This window comes from Prionailurus viverrinus, chromosome D3 (assembly GCF_022837055.1).
Source record: "Prionailurus viverrinus isolate Anna chromosome D3, UM_Priviv_1.0, whole genome shotgun sequence".
NCBI lineage: Eukaryota > Metazoa > Chordata > Mammalia > Carnivora > Felidae > Prionailurus > Prionailurus viverrinus.
In genome coordinates this window covers 1,172,067-1,194,078 of record NC_062572.1, presented here as the reverse complement: position 1 = coordinate 1,194,078, position 22,012 = coordinate 1,172,067, and the positions used below count along the sequence as shown (strand labels likewise).

The 22,012-nt window shown below is 58.6% G+C and overlaps 2 protein-coding genes and 1 pseudogene across 12 annotated transcripts in view; all 3 read left to right on the top strand.

Annotated features, from left to right (window-relative positions):
• Window positions 1-9,927, top strand: part of EP400 (E1A binding protein p400) — a 98,215-nt gene extending 88,288 nt beyond the window's left edge. For all 11 annotated transcript variants that reach the window (XM_047828486.1, XM_047828488.1, XM_047828496.1 and 8 more), the window contains 3 exons: window positions 1,706-1,852; window positions 6,177-6,254; window positions 7,051-9,927. In XM_047828486.1, the coding sequence (XP_047684442.1) occupies window positions 1,706-1,852; window positions 6,177-6,254; window positions 7,051-7,323 (498 nt within the window). In that variant the 3' untranslated portion in view covers window positions 7,324-9,927. The remainder of the gene's footprint in view (window positions 1-1,705; window positions 1,853-6,176; window positions 6,255-7,050) is intronic.
• On the top strand, window positions 7,415-20,787 carry LOC125149312 (translation initiation factor IF-2-like). The gene is made up of 7 exons (XM_047828186.1): window positions 7,415-7,428; window positions 7,945-8,079; window positions 9,005-9,144; window positions 9,546-9,631; window positions 12,655-14,829; window positions 17,325-18,067; window positions 18,540-20,787. The coding sequence occupies exons 1-5, from the start codon at window positions 7,415-7,417 to the stop codon at window positions 13,636-13,638; spliced, it is 1,359 nt and encodes a 452-aa protein (XP_047684142.1). The 3' UTR covers window positions 13,639-14,829; window positions 17,325-18,067; window positions 18,540-20,787.
• LOC125149756 (uncharacterized) lies at window positions 13,172-13,303 on the top strand (annotated as a pseudogene).
• Window positions 20,788-22,012: the final 1,225 nt, after the last annotated feature.

Genomic DNA, 22,012 nt, shown 5'->3' with positions numbered 1-22,012 from the left:
ACGGGGGTCTCGGGGTAGGAGCTGCTGTGAGGCCTCCCGGGGAGAATGTGGTTACGGGACGGGGAGCCCCGGGTGCCAGGAGCCTGCGGGGAGCTGGGAAGCGGGCTGTGGAATTGCACGGCTGGGAAAGGGCCGGAAGGATTCGGGGGTGGAGGTGTAGCTCTCCGTGTGTGAGTGCCTGGCCCCCCGGTGTACGGGACAGACCTTATGCTCAGATGAGCCAGGCGGGGGCCGTGTCCTTGTGTGTTTGCACACGCGTGCGTGCGTGCCGTGAAGGGAGTGACGAGCTGAGGGGAGAGGGGCCTGCCGGAAGGAGCGCTGTCAGCGTCTCGCTGACTCACAAGTGTGCGAGCACGTAGCTCTGAGCTGATTCGGGTCCCCAGGCCGTGCACTCTGCAGGCGCCCCACTGAGAGGAAGCGAGAGTGAGGTGCTGGGCTGCTCTGCGTACTCACTGGCAGCTCGCAGCCCGACGTGTAGGCGATGACACTGGTTCTCCGAGTGCGTGTCAGACCCGCTGTTTTCCTGCACGGGAGCAGCTGTCGCTCCGGTGTCGGATTTCAGGGCAGGGCTGCGTGTGTTACCCAGAGGAAACTGAGACTCAGAGAAAGGAAGTGACTTGCTCAGAGTCGCAGAGCTGACCGTCGGACCGCAGGGTCCCGCGTGCGGCACACGCGTCAGACGGACGGCTCTTCCCGGAGTGTCGCCGTCCCGCTTGCAGGGGCCTGCTGGGGGCGGAGATCCCGCCCGCCCCTGACCCCATAGCGTCTGTGGCCGCGCCGGCCAGGGGCGTGGTTAGGGCGTGCCAGGGCAGACACGTTCGGGAGGGCGGAGGGGGTGGGGGGTGGGGTGGCTCTGGCAGCAGCCGCTCCACGTGCCAGATGTGTGCCCTCGGGACCTCTTGCCCCTTCCTCCCGGGTGGGTGGAGCCGTTGGCCTTCAAGAAAGGTATGGCTCCTTGATTGCAGAGCCACACCCACCGCCGGGGCAGTGTCTCCCCTGTGGCGGACACTTTGAGGAGGAGACACTCCGAGTCCCCTCCCTGGTCCTTTCAGGCCATCCTGGGACTCGGCTCCATAGGCATGCAGGGTGGGGCCGCTCGCAGAGCCGGCCACTCTGGGAGGCACTGGTGCCAGGATGCCGAGGACACCGTGGTTGGGCCTGTGTCATTGTAGGGTTGGCATATCTTGGGGCGGGGAAGAGGGGCGGGGGGCCTTAGCTGTAGCGTCGGTCTGATGTTCGTGTGGCCTGAAAGACTAAAGAATACCGTGGGTGGCCACGGCCTCCAAAACCAACCGTGTAGACTGTGTGCACGGCCTGGGGAACAGTCCTTGCTCTTCTGGCAGAGAAAACTAGAAATGAGATTAAACCTGCAAAGGTCGTGCGTGTAGGTGTCTCGCCCTTTATGCCAAGTGGTTTTGGGTACGTGCCCAAATCGTAAAATTAGATTCAGGAAATTGTAGGCGGGTGTTTTTTGTATCGTGGTCAAGTTCACTCACTGACGTGAGGATGGACACGACGCCAGGCGTACAGATGGTGTAAAGGTGAGCCCCAGCCTGGTCTCCCAGGGGACTTGGGCACGGCCGGGGACACACAGGCGGGGCCGTGCCAGGAGCACGGGCTGGGGGTGCCAGGGGCCCTCCCCGCTGGCCCCGAGGAGGCAACGCCCGGCCTCGCCTGGCTCTGACCTAGGGCCGTCTCTCTCCAGATCGCCGCACAGCAGATCGCTGCTCAGGGCCAGCCACAGAAGGTCACCTATGCCACCCAGCCAGCCCTCAAGACCCAGTTTCTTACCACACCCATGTCCCAGGCCCAGAAGCTGGCCGGGGCTCAGCAGGTGCAGACCCAGATCCAGGTGAGCGGGAGCGCGTATGCGGAGACTGCGCAACACCACCGGGCGCGCACGGGCTGGTCGGATGCGTGGGGCGCGGAGTGACCGCCGGCGGATACCCCGAAGGCCGCACGGTGGGCCTCTGCTCCTCGGAGGTGGCCGTGCCCTGACGTGCCTCGCTGGCTTTGCCGCCTGTGGGGTCTCAGCAGTGTGGCTTGGGGGCCGTGCTGAGGTCACGCTCCGGGGACGTCCTTCATGCCTGTGAGGCTCCTCCAGGAGTTAGCGGTCAGCTTCCTGCTTCACGCATCCACACGCGCCATCACTCGGCTGCCGCCGGCCGTGTGGGCTGCTCCTGGCTTCGCCGCCGGCCTGTGGCTGCTTACGGAAGGTGGCAGGAGCCGCAGAGACGCGTGCCGGGCCTCAGCAGGGGGGCTGCTTCGCACATGTGAGTTGCGCACGCGGCCACCCGGGGTGGCGGAGCGGCGCTGTGGGGGGTGCGCGTCCATCGGGCTTCTGCAGCGGTCCCAGCCCCCCGGGCCTCCTCCTGGCCTCGGCCTGCCGGCGTGCCGCCGTGTCCCTCTGGCGGCTGCCGCGGCTCCGCCTGTCAGGACCCCGTGGACCGGCGGCTCTCGTCTTCTGTGAGCCACTGCCCGTTCCCGTGCTCTCCCAGCGCTGCTCCCACCCTGGCTGTTAGCCCTCGGGGCTCTGTACTGTTGCCGTCGGCGCCCGATCTTTGCACTCACGGTGTGGTGTCTCCGGATGAGCCAAAGTTCTTAACTTTAACGTATCGGGACTCGTCAGTCTTCCTGTTTCTGAATAGCACTTTCTGTGTCTTGCTTAAGAAACCCTTCCCAGACGTCCCGACGTTCCTTTCCCGTATCTTCTACAAACCTCGTAGTTTTTCATTCACACTTAGGTTTTTAACCTTGTTGGAATTGTTTTTTCCAGGTGATAGACAAACAGGGACTCGTTTTCATTTTCCCGTTAGAACACCCTGTTACTTTCGGCACTGCTTTCCCCCTGGTCCGTCGCGTGGCACTGGCATAAACGGTGCCTCCTCCAGCACCGCGCTCTGTGTGCGGCCCTCGGGCTGCGTAGAGAGGCTCGGCATCTGGGAGGCAGACCCCCCGCCTCGTCCCGCTGGGAACATCCTGCTGCTCTTGGCTCTCTGCGCTTCCCAGTTCGAGTCAGCTGGTGACGTTGACACACCACAGCCACAGCTGTTGGAATTCTCGCTGGAACCGCTCGCTTTGGCACACGCACGCTAAAATTAGCGGGGTGCAGCATTCCTGGACTCTGTAGATGAATCTGGGGGAAAGCTGATGTCTCTGCAGCCTCGACTGGAGATTCACCAACGTGATGTGTCTTTCGTTGTTTAACTTCTTTAATGCCCTTTAACTAGGTTTTCTGACTTTTTTCGGGACGGTTGTATCTCTTGTGTCGGATTTGTTCCTACTTAATGAATGTTTCTGATGCTTTTGTAGTCATGTGTTTCTGAGTCTCTGTTTTCTGTCTGTGCCTTGCACAATCTCTGTACCTTGACCTTTGAATCTGGATGCTTCCATCAAGCCCTGTTCCTTCGACAGTCCATCCGTGGTCTCCTGCGCTTCCTTTGTCCCCCGGCACATGACCCGCACAGAGTGGTGGCTGGAGCCTTGCTCTTCCCCCGCCCCTTTCTTCCTGCTTTGTTGTGCCGGTGAGGCCCGCAGAGGCCCCGACAGAGTGGATGGGAGGCTCAGCCATATCTGTTCACATGATCATCTTTGCAAGGTCTGATTTGTTAAATCATCCTTCGTTAGAGCAAGACAATTTTCTTCTTCACCTAGTTTGCTAGAAATTTTGTTCCCTTTTTTTTGTGGCGTTTTAAAAGTGTTTTTAGAGGCTCTTCTTCCCTTGGTAATCCCTCCCAGTCTCGACGCCCCCCCCCCCCCCGGTTCTGTCTCTGTGCCCATGACTCCAGATTCACACCTGCAGCCTATTGCTACTCCTGTTCCAGACTCTGGTCCTAACTGCCTTTCGACAAAGTCCCCGAAGACGTGTGGCCTCTGCGGGGCCTTGGCCTCACCTGACCTTCGGCCTCGCCTGGGCCAAACCCACAGCAGCTGTCCTTTCTTGATCTCACACGCCAGACCCAGTCCGCCAGTGATTCTGGCTCTCTGGCAGTGTCGGGCACGGTTGTCAGGCCATCCTGCCACTGGGTCAGGTTTACTACTTGGGTCGCTCCAGACTTCTGCGTCCTTACCGATGCCTGGCCTGTCAGTTACTGCACAGATGTGTTAAAAGTCTCTCACTCTGGTTGTGCACTTCTCCTTATGTTCTTTTCCATTTTCGCTTTTTTTCTTTTTTAATTTAATGTTTATTTTTGAGGGAGACAGAGCGTGAGTGGGGGAGGGACAGAGGGAGAGAGGGAGACACAGAATCTGAAGCAGGCTCCGGGCTCTGAGTTGTCAGCCCGGAGCCCGACAACAGGGCTTGAACCCACAGACCGTGAGGTCATGACCTGAGCTGAAGTTGCACGCTTAAACCGACTGAGCCACCCAGGTGCCCCTCCGCTTTTGCTTTTTATGTTAGATCCCTTATTAGCTACGTTTAAATTAAGGATTTTAATTTTATGTCTCTGCTGCTGTTGTTTCGGTAACTGTGTTCATAGTAGTTACCTTCTTGTGAGCCAGCTCCTTGAAGCCCGTCTTTGGGATTGCTTTGAGCTCTGGGTTGCAGGCCGATTCTTGCTCCTGCTGGGCTCCCGGGGGCTCCGCCAGGGCCAGATCCGCTGTGGCTTGAGGGTCGGTGTCCCTCGGGTAACGTCAGTTGGGTTCTGCGCCTGGGTCCCCTCCCCCGCCAGCACCAGGGCCTCGGGCAGTGCACTTCCTCGCAGATCCCCTCCCGGTGACGGAACCACAGTGGGGCCTCACTGACCATGGATCTGAACTCGGCCCCTTGTCTGCCGCGCCCCTGGCGACCGTGAGAATCCCCCACGGGGCCTCCTCACGGAGCACGTGCTCTCAGGGTGTGAGCGCCTCCGCCCATCACTCTGGGTGCCACCGCGGCCGCGGTTTGGGACCAGGACTTCCTCGCCTCTTGTGAGTTCATGGACGCATTTAAGATGTGTCCGTGTCACCCACGGGGTCTCCGTGTTTCATGGTGTGCCCACGGAGTCCCGGCCCGCTGTGTGCAAGTGGGGCCCTCATCCAACTGCCCAAGTCTTTGTTTCCGGTCAGCGCTGTGGAGGACTTGGGCGCGTTCGTTGTCCCAGCAAATCCTGTGACGATTTTTAATACAGTGAACTAGTGTGTGCTCTCCACGTAATTTCACGTTTTATAATGAGAACCAGCGTTTACTTGGAGCTCTGTCATTTACAAGTGTGTCACGAAATTTCACATTTGCTCCAGAATTGTCTCAGAAAAGACTTAATTTCATCCCTGTTCTATGAGTTAGAGACCCAGGCAGCAGTGTCCCGGCCCGGCCCGGCCCCCAGCAGCTGCCCACTCAGGAGCCTGATCTGCCTCTGAACCGACAGTCCCGGGTAGACCCAAGTGGCCAGAATCCTCTTTCTGCCTCGGGACAGCCACGTACGCACGTGGCGAAACATTTGCGAAAGGCAGTGGCGGGGTGGGAAGCGGCACTTTGTCGGGAAGGGAGATCTCAGTCGTGATTGAGAAGAATATGGCAGCGTGATGAAATGTCGGTGCATCGTGGGAACAGGCTGAGCCTTAGCTGCAGTGGGGGTGCCCTCCCGGGACATTGCCCAGGCTCGAAGAAGGGACTCTTGTGAGAGCTCTGGAGACGCTAAACTATTTCATTCTGTCCTCGATTTACTTCTCTTACGTAAACTCTCCCATACAAACAGTTCTTAGTAAAGGAAAAAACGTGGCTGAGACACGAGACCAGGAGAAGCTGCTAGTTAGACCCGCTTGCAGCTTGCGGAGGTGGGCACGGTCCCCCTGCAGCGTGGTAAGCGGGGTCTCTCAGGCTCCAGGTGAGCAATCTGAGAGGCGCTCTTCTGGGTCACTTGGATGCTGTTCTGTTTTTGCTTTTTTGTTGTTGTTGACACTTACTTACTTTTGAGAGAGAGAGCGCACGCGTATGAGCACGAGAGAGGGACGGGCAGAGAGAGGAAGACAGGATCTGAAGCCGGCTCTGCACTGACAGCCCCGACGTGGGGCTCAAACCCATGAACTGTGAGGTCAGGACCTGAGCCGAAGTCGGACGCTTAACCGACTCAGCCCGCCCAGGGCGCCCCTGGTTTTGCTCTTATTGAGAGCTGAAGGAGAGAAAGGGGGAGAAAACTCTCTTTCTGTGCATATGTTCTTTTGAATTCTGCATTTGGCTTTTCTTTGTTTTGTCGAAGGTTGCCAAACTCCCTCAAGTCGTCCAGCAGCAGACGCCCGTGGCCAGCATCCAGCAGGTCGCCTCTGCTTCCCAGCAGGTAGGACCCACAGACGCACAGCCCTCTGGGGGGGGGGGGGGGGGGTGTCTCACGCCAACTTCTCGGTAAACTTCATGTTTCCGTTTAGGGGGGTTCTTGGTTTTCATCGTGAGCAAGTAGAATGTTCACAGAATCACTTTCGATTTTCATAATTCAGAAAAAATTCACTTCGGGGAGGATTCTTGAAACCCTTAGGCCAGCAGGACAAAGCTGAACGTACGTGTTCGGTTCAGAAATCAGGGGCTTATTCTAGGGTCACTGCTTCACCGGTGACTTCAGATGCACCTACAGGCCGAAGCCCCCATACCTTAGTTTTAGGGAAACACTGAAAGAAAACTGTCTGCTCGCAGTGACTTTGGGTCCTAGAAGGGTAAGGACTGCTGGGGACAGTGGTGACCCTTGTCACCTAACCATCAGGCTCCTGCCTTTGTATCTGTTGCTACCAAACGCGGCCGTACAAAGCAGTGCTTTAACAAAGTGTCATTCGAAGTCACGCGGGCGTGTGGATTTCAAGGAACCAGCTAGTCTGAAGAGCTGATCCCGCCACCAGCGCCCCGTCGTCGTCAGCCTTCGCCTGAGAGCAGCAGCGGTTTCATTCGGTGGCTTTTTTCCCTGCTTTTGTGCAGTCGGAAACCAGAGTGCATCCTTGGATCCGTCACGTGGTTTCACGTTTCACAAAAGCACTGGTGCTAATTAGGCCTCGCACCCCCTCCCCACCCCCGAGAACCTTTTGTCGGTCACGTCGCTAGACCTGTGTTTGCTAGGCCGCGCGTGTTTTCTAACTGTTCTGGCTCAGGCTTCCCCGCAGACCGTGACCCTCACCCAGGCGCCCGCGGCCGGGCAGCAGGTGCAGATGATCCCCACGGTGACGGCGACGGCGCAGGTGGTGCAGCAGAAGCTCATGCAGCAGCAAGTTGTGACGACCGCGGCGGCCCAGCTGCAGAGCCCCGGCGTCCCCAACCCGGCCCAGGTGCCAGCCAGCTCCGACAGCCCAAGCCAGCAGCCCAAGCTACAGATGAGGGTCCCCGCCGTGAGGCTAAAGACGCCCACCAAGCCTCCGTGCCCCTAGTCCCGAGAGCGGGGCGGCCTCAGGGCGGGTCGCCGTGCACCACGCCCCCAGCCAGAGGCGGGTAGACTGTCTGTCGTTGCACCTGGGGACGATGTCATTTGAGATGTGCCGCACCTGCGGAGTTCTCCTTGAAGCGGGGCAGCGTGATCATTTCCTCCTGCTGCGCCGCCCCCGCCCCTGTAGTATGTCACCGGTCAAAAGAGCGACGGAGGCGATTCTACCTTCCGGTTTCTCCTCGAGAGCAGTAGCACTGGGTCTTGAGGCCATTTAGAACCTCCGTTAGCGCGCCGTGTCTCACGCGTCACGGTAGCCGCGTGGAGTGCGCGGTGGGTCGTAAAACACTTTCTGAAGCTGAACCGGGGTCTCTGACCGCGTCTGCCTCGGCGCGGGGCTGCACACCTAACTGAGGACCCGCTCCGGTCCTTGGAGAGGAGACAGACCGCCTGACGCAGCGCAGCTCAGACCCGAGAGGCCCAGGGTGCTCTCTTCTCTCCCTCCTGAGAGGGGGCCTGTTCGGACGTTTACGGGACGTTCTCACCACTGACCCCCACCGAGCACATTCGTGAAGCGTTCCCACGGTGTCGGCCGGATACCGTCTCCGCTGGAACTTTCATTCCAAAGAGCGGCCCGTGTGGCCTCCCACAGGCCCTGCCCACAGCGAGACCGGTTTCCGTCCCGGCACTTCCAGGACACTTCCCGCTCGTGGAGGAAGCCCGTGCTTGGACTCCGCGCGCCGCCGCGGCTCCGGCAGGCTTTGTGAGGCTCCGGTCTCGAACTGGTTTGGGGCCCGGAGCGCTCAGTGCGGGCGGGGGCCCGGTGAGAGCAGGGGTGCCTGGCATCGCCCCCCTGGCTTTCCTGCCCGTCCCGGGCGTGGTCTGCCGCCGCGGGAGACCTCCTCGAGCACGGTGACTTCTTCGAGAGCCTGTAGGCGTTGCCTGCCAAAGCGGGCGCGGTCCACTCTTCACCCTGGGCTCGCGGCAGGTTCCGTTGCCCGCCGTGCCGGGGTCTCGTCCGTGGGCGCCTTGCGCTCCTCGCGGTTCTGTGGAAAGCGGAGAACCTTCTGTGCAGTGTTTGGGGGCGAGGGGGTGGTACAGCTGAGGGGCAAAGGGGAGGCCCCGTGTGTGCCTCTGTTTCATTTTTGTGCCACAGCGAGAAAGCAGGAGTTTTTGCAGTGGGCTCGCTCGGCTGATGACCTGTGCTCACCTGGCCGTTTTCACCCCGGCAGAAGCGCCCGCTCGGGGACCGCCTCTCTGCTCTGTCTCCGTGCCTCTTTTATGCCACTCGGTCCAGGAAATCGGTTGCCTTAGGGCCGTGCGGGCGTCCGGAGGGCTTTGACCTGCGAGTTTCGCGTGTTCTCCCGTCGTACCACCTGAAGCGACACAAGGGAGAGCGGCCCGTACGTTTTTGTTTCCGTTCAGCGTACGTGGACGGTAACGCGGGGGCATTTACCGAAGCAGGGGGGCAGCTCGTTGTGGAGCTCTGGGTGGGAATTTGGAAAGGGGCTTAGCGTTTCGGTTGGCTCGAATGTATCCAGAGAGCCCTCTGCTCTTGTGTTCTTACAACCACGCTTGTTGGTTCAGGTGTGGCAGGTGCCGTCAGCGGGACCACAGGGTGCTGGGGGTGCTCCGCGCGTGCTCCTCCTGTGCGTGCCGAGGGGATTCCTGCCCCTCTTCGTCCCCAGCCGTGCCCCAGAGCCCCCTTCGCACACCCGGTCCGTGTTCCCCTCGCCCTTCGTGGTGCTGGCGGTCCGCATCTGGAGCGGGTGCCGGCTGCACCTGTTGGAGCGTCCCCGAGGCGGGGCTGCCCGGATGGCGGTCCTCTGTTAGTCTGGACACCAGGAGAGGATCCGGAGCGCCGCTCAGAACTGACCTGGGGTTCAGAGCGTTCGTGGCGTGGAGCCCCCGCCCTTTTCTCAGTGCGTGACAGGAGTCTCTCGTCTCTGAGGGGGTCTCCTTCGCGGGTCCCCTCACGCGGAATACGGAGCAGGAGACGTGTTACTTCTCTTTTCCTTAGACGTCACCAGCAGCCCCGCAGCCCCCAGTGGTCATTCCAGTAAACCTCCTCCTCCCGGTGTGTAGTTTCTCGGTCTTCTGTCGTGAAGGTTCACTGTCCGTGTTTCAGAACTGAGTACGGGTGGGGGGGGGGGGTGCGCGCAGACCTCAGGTGGTTCTGGGAGCGGAATCCCGCACTGTCCGGGAGCCGGGTTCTTGCCCGGCCCGTAGTGACGGAGAACGACGGCAGCCAGAGCGCTGTCACGCTCCACCCGGCCGCCACGGGGAGCAGTTCCCCATGTTCTCTACGAAGAGACGTTCGCTCCAGTTAAGGGCGGGAGGCTGTGTCTAAGACCCCGTGCGGAGCGGGAAGCCGGACCCCACGCTTGGCCGGATTCGGTGCCCGTCGAGGCAGGGCTTTCCCGTTTGAGGTCTCCACCATCTTCCGTTTCCCGTGTGACCAGACAGCTGTTGTGTTGTAAAATATAAAGCAGGAAGACTGAGACTGTAAATATTTTGTAAACATGACCATTTGTACTTGAATAGTAGGATTTTAAAAAGGGCACCGGTATCCCGCCAAACAAAAGGTGTAATAAAATGACCTTTTTATATGTTTGCTCGTTTTCTCTTTCATAGAAAACTAGTATTCTCGTTAAAATAAGACGCTAGCCGTGTTTGTTACATCTGTGTGAAGAAGAAACAAAGGGAAACGCGGGGTCGGAGGCAGAGGCCTGCCCGCGCCGCAGAAGGAGCCGAGCTCGCTCGGCGGTTCTCAGTGAAGGTCACGCTCTCTGCGGAGACCGCGCCCACCGGCCCTGTGCGCAGACGGCCCGCACGCGTTACTTTTCTTTATCATCTCTTTTGCTTTTAGATTACCTTTTTTTGTCGTAGTTAAAAAAAAAAGTTGCTGATTACAAAGAATACCTACTTTTTTATAAAAAAAACGCACAACTTCATACAAAGCTCAGACGGTTATTTTTGGTATCTTTTCTTCCACTGCAGAAGCGAGGGCAGGCTCCTGCGGTGTCACCTGCATCCGCAGACCTGGCTGGGGGAGGTCACGGGGACCTACGACCCTTTGCCAAGTGCCTGCAGGTGGAGGGGGGGGTGGTGGTGCCTGGGACCTCTGTGCTCCGTGGCTGTGATGGTCTGCGCTCAGGCACCTGCCTAGCCATGTGATGGGGCCAGTGACTTCACTCCTCAGGGTCTCGGTTTCCTCCTGTGTCCCTCTCTCCCGAAGTGGTTGTGACATCTGGAAAGCGCTTAGCCTCCGGCACCCGCACCCAGTAGATGATTTCATTGTGATTACTCTCGGTGGAGAGGACCGTGTGTTTTCCGAACCGTTCCTCACCATGGCCCTGTGATCACGTCTTTGCCAACGGTACAAAAGCCTGCAGGTCTCGGGCCACAGCTGGCCCCAGGCCGTATTTCCGTGTGCATTCAAGGTGGGGCTGGGGCCACCAAGTACAGGGATTCTGCTGTCTGGCCGCAGCCGGGAGCACCTCCCACGGGTCCATTTCCCACCACCTCCAGTGCGCGGGGCGTCCAGATTCAGTTTAGCGTGAAACACGCCCCGTAGGCTTGCCCGTGGGCCACCTGACTCCGACCAGCTTTAGAAGGCTCACTCGGGTCTCTCTCTTAACTAACCTTAACCTCCTGTCTGCCGTTCGGATCCGATGTCAACCCCTGGCAGCGAGCTTCCCACGCTCCACGTTAGGGACTGTGCTCAGGGGCCCGTGGGAGACAGGAGACCTTCTGTCATAGGTTCTGGGCAGGAGTTCTCTCCTCCTCTGTCCCGGGCCTGTAGCGTTCACACCCTGAAGTAAACTAATCTTGCAAAGGTCCCGTCTTACTGGGTGAATTATGCTACGTGCATTCTGCGAAATGGAGTGCGGCCACTAGGAGCGAGGTAGGGCTGTATAATCTGGAAAGGAGAGGTCCCTCCACGGGTCAGCCAGTGAGAAGGTGCAGAACCGTCTGTCAGAGCGGAGCTGCTTGTACGCCTGGATGTGCCCAGGATACCCTGAGTTGGCGTTAGCCGCCTCGGGAGGGAGGGGGGTGAGGTCGCTCAGGGATAAAGGGGTGTCTGCCATTTGGCATAGCCATTAAGGGGTTTCAAGCAGTTTGCCAAGTACACGAGTTAGTCATTTTTAAATAAGGCTCTAGAAATCGCATGTTCCCCACGTGCCCCCGCTGTTCAGGAGCCTTCACGGGGCGGGTCCCAGCGTCCTTGCCCGCCCCGTGAAGCCCCCTGTGCTGGTACACAGCACACGTACCCTTCTGCTCTGGGGACAGCCTTCATTCCCCCGAAGTTCACCTTATCGTTCGGTCCTCTGTTGTCAAGTGTGTTTTGTCTTCAAGGACCAGCCCACACAGAGCACGCACGCCTTCGCTCCTCCCCAGAATGTTCTCCAGCCACACCTGGTACTGGATACTAGTATTTGTGCTTTCCCCAGCAGCACTGCTGTTGTGTTCTACCTCTGCTCAAAGCGTTTGCTGAAACTTAGTCACCAGTGGTGAGTAGAGGCCCGTCCCTAAGGAACGTAGCGAGAAGAGACCTCATGACAAGGGAAGGCAACCAGGCTACGTGACATCCCTCATGACCCTGTAACATGAGACCACCCCATCAGACCGTATGTCCGTATGTTACCCATAGATGGGAGACACATCGAAAATGCATAAAAGACCACATGTGGCGTTCAGGGCTCAGTTCTGCGGGTATGAACCCAGCTGAGGTGCCGACACCAATAAAGTTGCTTCCTGGAAAGAAAAGCCTCAGAGTCACGACTCTCTGAGTGAGAATCCTGCCACAACGGTGGAAGTTTTGTTTTTTTAATGATCAACAACTTGGCTCTTTCCTTCAAGAAAATCAAAATCAATGAGTGGGATGGGTGAATTACCGGTTTAATCAGATGATGTTTATTGAGTGCATACTACACGCAGTTTGTTGTCTCCGCCCAGAGCTACAGCCGTGTGCAAAACAGAAAGGGAGGTGGCCTTCTAGCAGGCCAGACGTGACCATGCTGAACGGCAGACCTCTGGATTTGCAATGCTGGAGCTCACCCAGTCCGCAGCGGAGACGTCAGTCAAGGCTTCAGAAGCGAAGCCGGGACACGCCAGACGTTGCCCTAGCGCAAAAGCTGTGCTCGCGGACCTCCGGACCCCAGGCTGAGGTGCCTCGCCCCAGTTGAGAAAGTAGGCACTGGAGCGCCCCTCCTTTCCTCCGCTGCCCGGCCTCCTCTTCTAACTGGGCTCCGGCCACTGCTGTATGACCGCCCCCGCCCACGTCCCCTAGGGCAGGGATGAGACGTGCGTGGTCTGTGGCAGACAGTGACCTGAGGATGGACTGGCTGGATGGCGGGAGCACGTGACGAGGGCTGCAAGCTCCGGCTCGCGAACTGACCGGCACGGGCACGGGGACCGAGGGAGACCAGAGGAAGAGGAGTGCGCAGGAGCCGGATGTGAGCCGCGCGGGCCCCGCCCCTTCCCGGAGGGAGGGGTCCTCCCTTTCGCCCCGCCCACTCCGAGTGGCCCGTGCTGCGCCTGCGCACTGGGCCGGCCGGCACGTTGGGTTTCGTACCCTGGTCGGGGCCGCTGCCGCTGTCTCCGCCCTCGTCCCCCGCCGGTAGTCGGCGCCGCGGTGACGCCTCCTACCCGTGGTGTTGACCCCCGCCCCGGTGACGCCCCCTCCCTTGGTGGCGACCCCGTCCTGGTGACGACCCCTCCCGTGGTGGCGACCCCCTCGGGTGACGCCCCCTCCCGTGGCGGTGACCCCCGCCCCGGTGAGGATCCCCTCCCCGTGACTGCGCCCCTCCCTCCCGGGGCCACCGGCTGTCTTGGGGCCTGTCCTGCCCACTGGGCCCACCCGGGGGATGCCGTGGTCACGAAGGCGGTTTTCCGCGGGGAGCCTTGTCCACTGCGGTTTTCCCGAAGGTGGGAAACTCGACCGCATAATCTGCGGTCGTGGGGACCGGTTCGCGCCCTCCCTGAAGAAGGAAAAAACGCTTTGGCCCAAGGGCCGCGTGAACCGTCCTTCCTCAGAGAGCGGGCGCGGCGGGAGGCTCGCGTGCCCCTCTCGGTGCTCCAGGCCCCGGGTGTCCGGTGCGCAAGGGGGCGCACTGCGGGGGCTCCAGACCACGCTCCCACGCTCCCGCGGGTCAGCGCTCCCGGGGGTCACCCTCCCGCCGGGCAGGACCCTAGGGCCTCACACCTGACCTGCTTTCCCGGGGGCCCTGGGGTCCCAGCACTGCTTGCGCGCTGTCGCACACGCCTTTCTGTGCCCTGCGAGGCTGAGAGCCGTGCGCTTTGTTCCTTTATATTATGAGTCTCCATCCAGCGTTCACATCACAGGCACAGACCGAATAGAGTTTTCCCCGTAAAGATACGTAACAGGGGCGCCTGGGTGGCTCAGTTAAGCAACTGGGCTCTTGATCTCAGCTCAGGTCCCGGTCTCAGGGTCACGAGTTCAAGCACCTCGTTGGGCTCCTCGGGTAGGTATGAGGCCTACATAAAAAACAAACAAACAAACAAATACAGGAAAGATAATGGGATGCTGGGTACTTCTGGGCGAGACTGTCCGCACACCTGAGCCTGTGGATACAAACCGAAGTGACCCAATCGTAATACCAAAACTGAAATAGAAATGGCCATTGTAACAGTTTGATCGTGATTTTCAGGAACGACCCCTTAAGCACTGTGAGGTACCCCACATTCAACCAGAAGAACAAAGTGCTTTAAGGTGGTTGTTGGTCCCCAAAGGCTGTGGCGCCTCCCACTGTGGGCGGCGAGTGTGGAAGGCCTGTGCTCAGCTTCCTTGCAGGAGAAGAGCAGCCCGGCTGTGTTACCCCGCGTGTCTCACTGCAGCTGCCCCAGAAGTGATACATTCATTTCTGGATTCTTTTTTAACTACTTTTAATCTCAACTTTGATTTGCCAAAGTCATTTTGTGTGTGTGTCTTAGAATGAAGCATATTTTATTTTATTTTATTTTATGTATTTATTCTTAGAGAGAGACAGAGAGCAAGCATGAGCAGGGGAGGGGCCGAGCACAGAATCCAAAGCAGGGTCCAGGCTCCGAGCTGTCAGCCCAGAGCCCGACGCGGGGCTCGAACCCACAAGCCGTGAGATCATGACCTGAGCCGAAGTCAGACGTTTAGCCGACTGAGCCACCCAGGCACCCCTGATGGAGCGTATTTTTAAGTGAGATTTTAAATGTTGTGAAACACGTCCTCATAACAAGATTCCAAGCAACACGGAAAAATCAGGGTTCCTCCCTGTGCTCTGTCCTGCCCCATCCTCCCACCTCCTCCCCTGCTTTTTCTTCTGACTTAGCAGTACGTGTGTAACGTCTGTCCAAGTCAGGACATGGATAAACAGCAGTCCACGGCAAGGGGGCACCGTCCTTCTCGCTCAGTCCCCGCTGCTGGGGTTTCATCTGGGGCCTGGCCGGGGCCACGCCAGTCTCTCGTGGACGGGATCCCGTCAGCGGCAGCTGCGCTGGGACCATGGGTCACAGGGTAAGCATACTTAGATCTTACCGTTAGTTGGTATTGACACAGTATCTCCCGGAAAGTCACGGCGGTTGACATTCCCGTGTGCGGTGCGGGAGGGAACCCTTTACCTCCTATCTGCTGTGCTCTTTGCCACCCGGAGGGTGACGGGCATCCCGCTGCTGCCGTTCCTGCTTTTCCCTGGTCGCTGGTTAACGCCCCGGTATTCTCCCCTGCCTGCTGGTGAGGTTTTGTTTCTTTACTAATTTGTAGGAGCTCCTTGTGTAGTAGAAATATTGCCCTTTGCAGCCACTAATAAAATGACGCATGTATTCTCCCTAATTTTTTTTTTTTTTTTTGCCTTGTTACTTTGTTTAGAGCACCTTTATGTAATTTTTTCCTTTAAGGCATCGGAGTCTCCCAAGAAACCCATGTTTACTAAGGAAGTTTTCGCCATCTCAGGACTATAGAAATAGTTTCCTAAATGTTATTTTGATAAAGGTTCTCCCTCCTCTCTCCCTCCCCCCTCCCTTCCCTTCTCCCTCTCCACCCCTCCCTCCCTCCCTCCACCCCTCCCTCCCTCCCTCCCTCCCTTCCTTCCTCCCTCCCTTCCTTCCTCCCTCCCTTCCTCCCTCACTTCCTCCTTCCTTTCTTCCTTCCTCCCTCCTCCTTCCTTCCTTCTTTCTTCCCTTCCCTTCCTTTTCTTTTTTCTTTTCCTTTCCTCTTCCTTTTCTTTCCTTCCCTTTCCATTTTCTTTCCTTTCCTTTCCTTTCCTTTCCTTTCCTTTTCTTTTCAACAGGATGTTTTATCAGTTCCCTTTCTATGGTCTGTTGCTGACATAGAAAAAAAGCTATTGATGTTTCTGTGTTTCTCTTGATCCCAAGCACTTTACCATATTCTGTTATTTTTATTTATTTGTTTCTTTTGAGATAGAGAACAAGGGAGGGGCAGAGGGAGAGACAGAGAGAGGGAGAGGGAGAGAGAAAGAGAAAGAGAGAGAGAATCCCAAGCAGGCTCCGCGCTCAGTGCAGAGCCCAACCCCATGAATCTGGGATCATGACCTGAGCCAAAATGAAGCGTCAGACCTTCAACCAACTGAGCCACTTAGGCGTTCCTCCTCCTTTTTTTAATGTTTATTTATTTTTGAGAGAAAGAGAGAGAGACAGAGAGAGGGAGACACAGAATCTGAAGCAGGCTCCAGGCTCTGAGCTGTCAGCACAGAGCCTGACGCGGGGCTCGAACCCACGAACCGCGAGATCATGACCTGAGCTGAAGTTGGAAGCTTCACCGACTGAGCCACCCAGGCGCCCCGGTTTTTTTAAGTTTATTTATTTAAGTAATCTTTACGCCAAATGTGGGGCCCGAACGCACGACCCCAAGATCAGGAGCTACGCGCTCCTCCCGCGGAGCCAGCCAGGCGCCTCCAAATTCTGTTATTTTTATAATTTTTGATCTCTTAGGTCTTGTAACCATACAATCATAGCATGTGCAAATAATGATAGTCTCAGTCCCCCGCTGTTTAGCTTTTTCCTTTTCCTCACTGCGGAAGCCTCTGCCGAGTGTTGGATGAGAGGGTGAGACCCGCACGGTCGCTGCGCCCCCAGTTTAGCGGAACTAGTGTCTGTGTGTCAAGGGTAGCGTACTCGCTGTTGAGCTTGGGCAGCTGGCTTAAACGGTGTTTCGTTGGCATACGTGTTGTCGTGAATGTTTAGCAGGACTGGCTGCTGATTTCATAAACTATCGTTTTGCCATCTAGTGGTTTTTAGCTTTAAAATGGCCGATAAAGTTAGTGAGTTTCCTGACATGCCAGTCTCTTAAATTTGGGGCCTCCCTCCCCTCTGAGGACAGCATACTGTTCTATTCGTGTCTGCTGGGCTCCATTGACTCATTTCTTAAAACAGCTTTGATAGCCGTACAGATGCACGTTTTGTGGGTTTCTCGCCATGAGACTCTTTCTACGCCACCTGCTGTCTTCCAGGCGAGCCCCTGGGAGGGGGGCGGTTGGGTCCTGTAGTCGGTGTGGGTCTGTGTTCAACTTGGAAGCAAAGTGCCGGACCGTTTCCCAGCGTGGGCGTCCCTGTCGCACACTCTGGGCAGCGGCGTCCGAGGGCCCGGCTCCCCCGCGTCCCTGCCCACGCTCGGTCCCGCTGCCCTGCCGCGCTGAGAGGTCGGTCCGGGCACGTCCTCGGGACCCGCCGGGTCAGTGTCTCCTCGCCGTCCCAGGTCCCACCCACACATCTTTCTCTGGTGAAGTGTCCGTTCTAGATTTGGGGCGACGAGTCGTGCGGGCCCATCCCGGTGCTCAGCTCACGGCAGCAGCACGCGGCCCCCTGGGGTGGGCGGGTGCCGTCGAGGCCTCCATCCCCGCTGCGTGCGCCCGGCCTCAAGGCCCGCTGCTCGGTCGGTCAGTGGGGCGGGGGTGACAGCCTTCAGCGCCGTGCCAGGGTGCTGATAAGTACCACGGCCCAGGGCTTCTTTTATTTAGGATGATGTTCGCTTGTTGGTAATTCTTTGCCTTCCAGACGTCCTCAGCCGCACGAACCGGTTTCTGTTCTTGTATTTCCCCGAGTGAAGTGCTGTTGGACTCGGGGCCAATTTGCTCTCCAGGGTGCGTTCCGTGCGAAGACCCCGGACAAGAAGCAGTTAACTGCTCTGGAAAGACTCTTCCCTTTGCCTAACTCTGAGAAGTACGCCGTGTCAGACGCGCAGGTTCGCTCAGGTCACGATGTGTTTCCGAGGCGTGGACAACTCGCAGTGTGTGCGCACGCGTGGTCCCCCCCTCCCCGGCTGCCCCGTGGGCGCACTCGGGTGCCCGCGGGTGAGCGGGTGAGCCCGCCTGGCTCCCAGCAGGGCCGCAGCACAGCTCCAGGGCGGGCTTTCCGTCTCTGCAGCCCCCTGTTGTTCCAGAACAGCGTGTCGCCCGAAACCACCAGGTGGCAACTCACTTCTGTCTCCTCTTTGGTGAGGTCCGGCCGCCGTCTGGGTGTGAAATGCAGGTTTTGCTCAACTTTGAGAAACCGTCTTTTCCCCTTTTCCCCCTCCCTTCCCTTCCCACATTTCCCCCCCAGGTACTCCCGTTGCTATAGCAACCCAGCTTCTGCCAAGTCTTTCTGCTGCTTTTCATCCCAGCAGCAACAGGTGCTTCTCGGTGCCCCCCCCCCGCCCAGCCTGCCCCCCGCTCAGATTGGGGATCCGCTGAAGCCCGGTGCTTTCCAGGAGTCCGTGCTCTGAGGTGAAGCGGGGCGTCTGGAGGGCACTCCGTGGGGTGAGTCACGTTCTCTTTTCCTGCTGCAGTGGGGCGGGGGGAGGGGGTGTCTCCCATGTGTCAGCCCCCGTCTGTCGACCTTGCAGCCTGAATGGTTTTCATCCTCATTTGCTCATCTGATGCTTTTGCTTTGTTATGCTCTTTCTGTGACCGTTCCCTCTTTGTGATAGATTTTCCTTCTCTCTCTTCCCCCTTTGTCTGCTTTTTAAAGGAGAAGTAAATTTTGGGGGTGCCTGGTTGGCACAGTCGGTTGAGCACCTGACTCTTGATTTCGGCTCAGGTCACGATCCCAGGGTCATGGGATCGAGCCCCGTGTCAGGGTTCATTCTCTCTCTCTCTCTCTCTCTCTCTTTCTCTCTTCCCCCCCCCCCCCCTTAGATACAAGTAATCCATCTGTCCATCATCTATCAGGCATCCACATCCTGCCTGTCGACCCGCCTCTCCTTGTATCTCTGTGTCTCACTCTTTCCAGAGTCCTGTCACAGAGGCTCAGTCCTGAGCACCATACGCACGGCTCCCAACAGGGTGTTTTCCTTGCACAACAACAGGGCTCTCAGCGCCTGGCAGCTTTGTGCAGCTTCCCCGCTGTCGGGAGACCCTCCGCGGCGGGTTTGTGTTCAACCCAGGACTCGGCCGGGGACCGCAGGGGCCACAGGTGGGGGGGTTATAAAACCCAGATCCCTTGGACTTTTCTTCTGCTATTCACGAATCGCCAAGTTGTCTGTGCGTGAGAAACGGCTCATCTCTGCCGTCAGACCCTCCGCCCTGTCTTTTCAGATCTTGGATGACCGTGTGCGAAAACCTGGAGCTTTATTTGCTTCCAAAACGTTTGTGATGCTCTCGTGTTTTACTCTGATGGCTTTTCTAAGCACCAGACGCGGTGTTGACATCAGGTTTTGTGTGGGGTTTTTTTGTAATGTTTGTTTATTTTTGAGAGACAGCGCAAGCGTGAGTGGGGGAGGGGCAGAGAGAGAGGGAGACGCAGAGTCCGAAGCAGGTTTCAGGCTCCGAGCCGTCCGCACAGAGCCCGACGTGGGGCTCGAACTCGCGAACCACGAGATCACGACCTGAGCCCAAGTCAGCGCGCAACTGACCGGAGCCCCAGGCGCCCCAACATCAGTGTTTTTGACGTTTTACTCTCACACTTGGCGGATAGCGACACTTCTTGCGCAGACGCTGCTTCTAAAGCCTCGCCCGGTGAGTCCGTCTTCAGCAAACGATCGACCGTCACAAAACCAACGATAAGAGTTTTTTGTCCTTTTTGGCAAGTTCAGAAGCTAATGTGGAGTTTTTCTGGAATTTGTACTCCATCGGCTGGTAGATCCAAGCTGTGAAGTCTTGTTCTTTGTTACAGACGTGGACGTGGCCGTAGGCAGAGGTCCCTGGGAGTCCGTATGAAATGTGTCAGCACGCGTTCCCCTTGAACGGTCTGTCTTGTAGCCGCACACCCAGGGGCCCCAGGACCTGGGCGTGCGACTCCCCCCTGGTGCTAACAGGGGTGCCCCGGCTCACCCGCAGGAAGCAGACCGGCCTTTTGTCCTCTTCAGTTCATCAGGTGTGGACAGGTGACTTCTGCGGGCTGGGGCCAGGGCGCCCTGTTTCAGTGATAATCAGAACCTGCTCGTTCTTACTGAGGGGGCGTCGGTTTAACACCATCCTGATCACTTCGGCCCGTGGGTTCGCTGCAGCGACAGACGCGATGAACACGTTGTCTGGAAGGCCGCACGAGCACACAGAGTGGCACTACGTGGGCCGGCCGGGGGGGCCCAGGCACTGGCGCCCAGCTCTGCGTCGGTCAGCGCACCCACCGAGCAAACCTGCGGCCGACTACCGCTCCCCTGTCACACCCGCGGGCTGGGGAGTTGGACCCTTCTGCGACAGGCACCCGGGCCACGGCAGGTCTGCTCTAACGGAGGCTCCTCCCAGGGGCTGTCGTCTAGACGGGCATGGGCTCCCCGCCCGGCCACCGCTCTGTCATCACAGCAGCCTGCGCTTCTGATGACAGCGTGAGCATCGAACCCGGAGCCTGGCCGGCCGTCTTGTGCTGTGATTGGCACGGGTGACACAGAGCCTCCTGAGACCACGGCAGGCGGCCAGCCACCTGGGGACGGGCCTCCAGCCCTGGGGGACTTCCGGAGCTGCTCCCCGAGGCTGGTGCCGACGGCCCCCCGGCAGGCGGTGGGACTGGGGCTGCTCCAGACTCTGCCAGACGTGAACTGGGTTTTGGCAGTGGTGCCTTCGTGCCTCGTTTGTTTCCTGGGCCACGTGTGCCGGCTCGTGATGCTCGTGCTTAGAGTGTATCCTGCGGTCGGTTAAAAGCCAGACTGAAGAGAACCCTCGTGTACTTTCCTACCTCTCTCCGTGGAAGCGTTCTTATTTTCTCTAGAACGATGTTTCTAATGCTGTTTCCGCAGTTCACGTGGTGTCAGGATGCTGTGAGGTAGGGGTGCGGCTCCAGAACCCTCCGCTCTGGCTGTGGGCACACCGCTTCCGGAGTTTGCTTTGCGGGTTGGGTGCCGTGAGGCCGGTCGGGCGCTCAGCTCAGTCCTGGCGTTGACCAGCAAGCCGCTGGCCGGTGTGTGAGCCAGGTCCCCCGGGAGGCTGGGGGCGCCTTCCGGGATCAGCGCCCGTCCACAGAGGCGCAGCGGGGAAGACACACGGGAGCTGTGGATGGTTTGGCCGCCTGGACGGGAGGGCCGCGTGGTGGCAGAGAACGGAGATGCGTGGGGGGGGGGGGGGGTGTCACTGAGCGCGAGGACGCTGCCCTGGGGACGGTGACACACTGATGTGGGAGGCAGGGAGCGGGCTGGGGGGACGGCAGAGCTGTGGGGCAGACCCCACGGTCGGCCACGGGCAGAGGTTAGGCACCCCACTTCTAGAAATTACCTGTTGTTGCTGTAAAGGTAAAATAAAATCTTTTAAATTGGCTACTTTGAGAGCTTTTGGAATTGGAACAAGCGCCGCAGAAATGACTGTTTTAAAAATTTGTGATCGTGTCATAGAAGAATTCAAATTTTTTTCTTTACCGGTTTCAAGTGCACAGCTCAGGGGCAGGAAGCACACCCACACTGTTGTGCAGCCGTCCCCGCCACCCGTCTCCGGAACGTTCCGTCTCCCACACTGGAGCCCTGTCCCCACTGAGCACCCCCGCCCCCTCCAGTCCCTGGCGCCCACGTTCCCACTTCCTGTCTCTGTGAAGCGGGTGACCCCGGACACCTCGTAAAGGTGGGGTCACACGGCGTGTTTCCTGTGATGGCTCATGTCACCCGGTGCTCACGGCCCGGCCCTGTGGCTGCAGCTCCAGGACGGATGCGCCGGACAGGACAGCCAGCAGCAGCACGACCCGTCCACGGGGCCTCCGGTGCAGAACGCCGCTGTGGCCCCGACGTGGAGGACAGACCTGGCCCCGGGCCCCAGTGGCGCATACAGAGCCGGTCGTCACCGCCCCGCCCCCGCCATCGGGCCACACTGCCCCCTGCTTGTGCTGAAGATCCGTGTGCCTTCCAGGGTAGATCTCACTGGTGAAAGTTTTTCGTTATCAAGCACTCAAATGTTTAGGGCCACGGGGCGGCCTTTGGTGGAAGCTTCTAGAAGAACAGGAAGCACAGCGAGCTGTCTGAGCAGCAGAGTTGGCTGATGTCGTGAGCAAACCGGCTACTTCCTGGACGCGGCCCCCGCCGGCCACTTTGCCTCGTCCACGCTCAGCTCCCCGTGCGGACAGGCGGCCTCGTTGCCCAGAGTTCAGGACGCCACCGCGGTGGCCCGGCCCCCAGACGCTCCCAGGACAAAACTACAGAGCACATAAAGCTGTAGGAGAAGGCTGGCAGCGGGCTGGGCAGTTTGATGGAGCTGTTTGGAGAGGTCTGGAAATGTTTGCGTTTCTTCACTCTGGCCGACTGGGGCAGAAGAGATCTTCTGAAAAGTCGACCTGTGCACCTAGCTGGT

Bases quoted from the DNA above. Each gene is read 5' to 3' on its own strand.
- LOC125149312 (XM_047828186.1), top strand. The intron at 9,145-9,545 runs GTTAGTCTGGAC...CCCGGCCCGTAG, and splicing joins TGCCCGGATGGCGGTCCTCT to TGACGGAGAACGACGGCAGC. The intron at 9,632-12,654 runs GTTCGCTCCAGT...CAGTGACCTGAG, and splicing joins CATGTTCTCTACGAAGAGAC to GATGGACTGGCTGGATGGCG.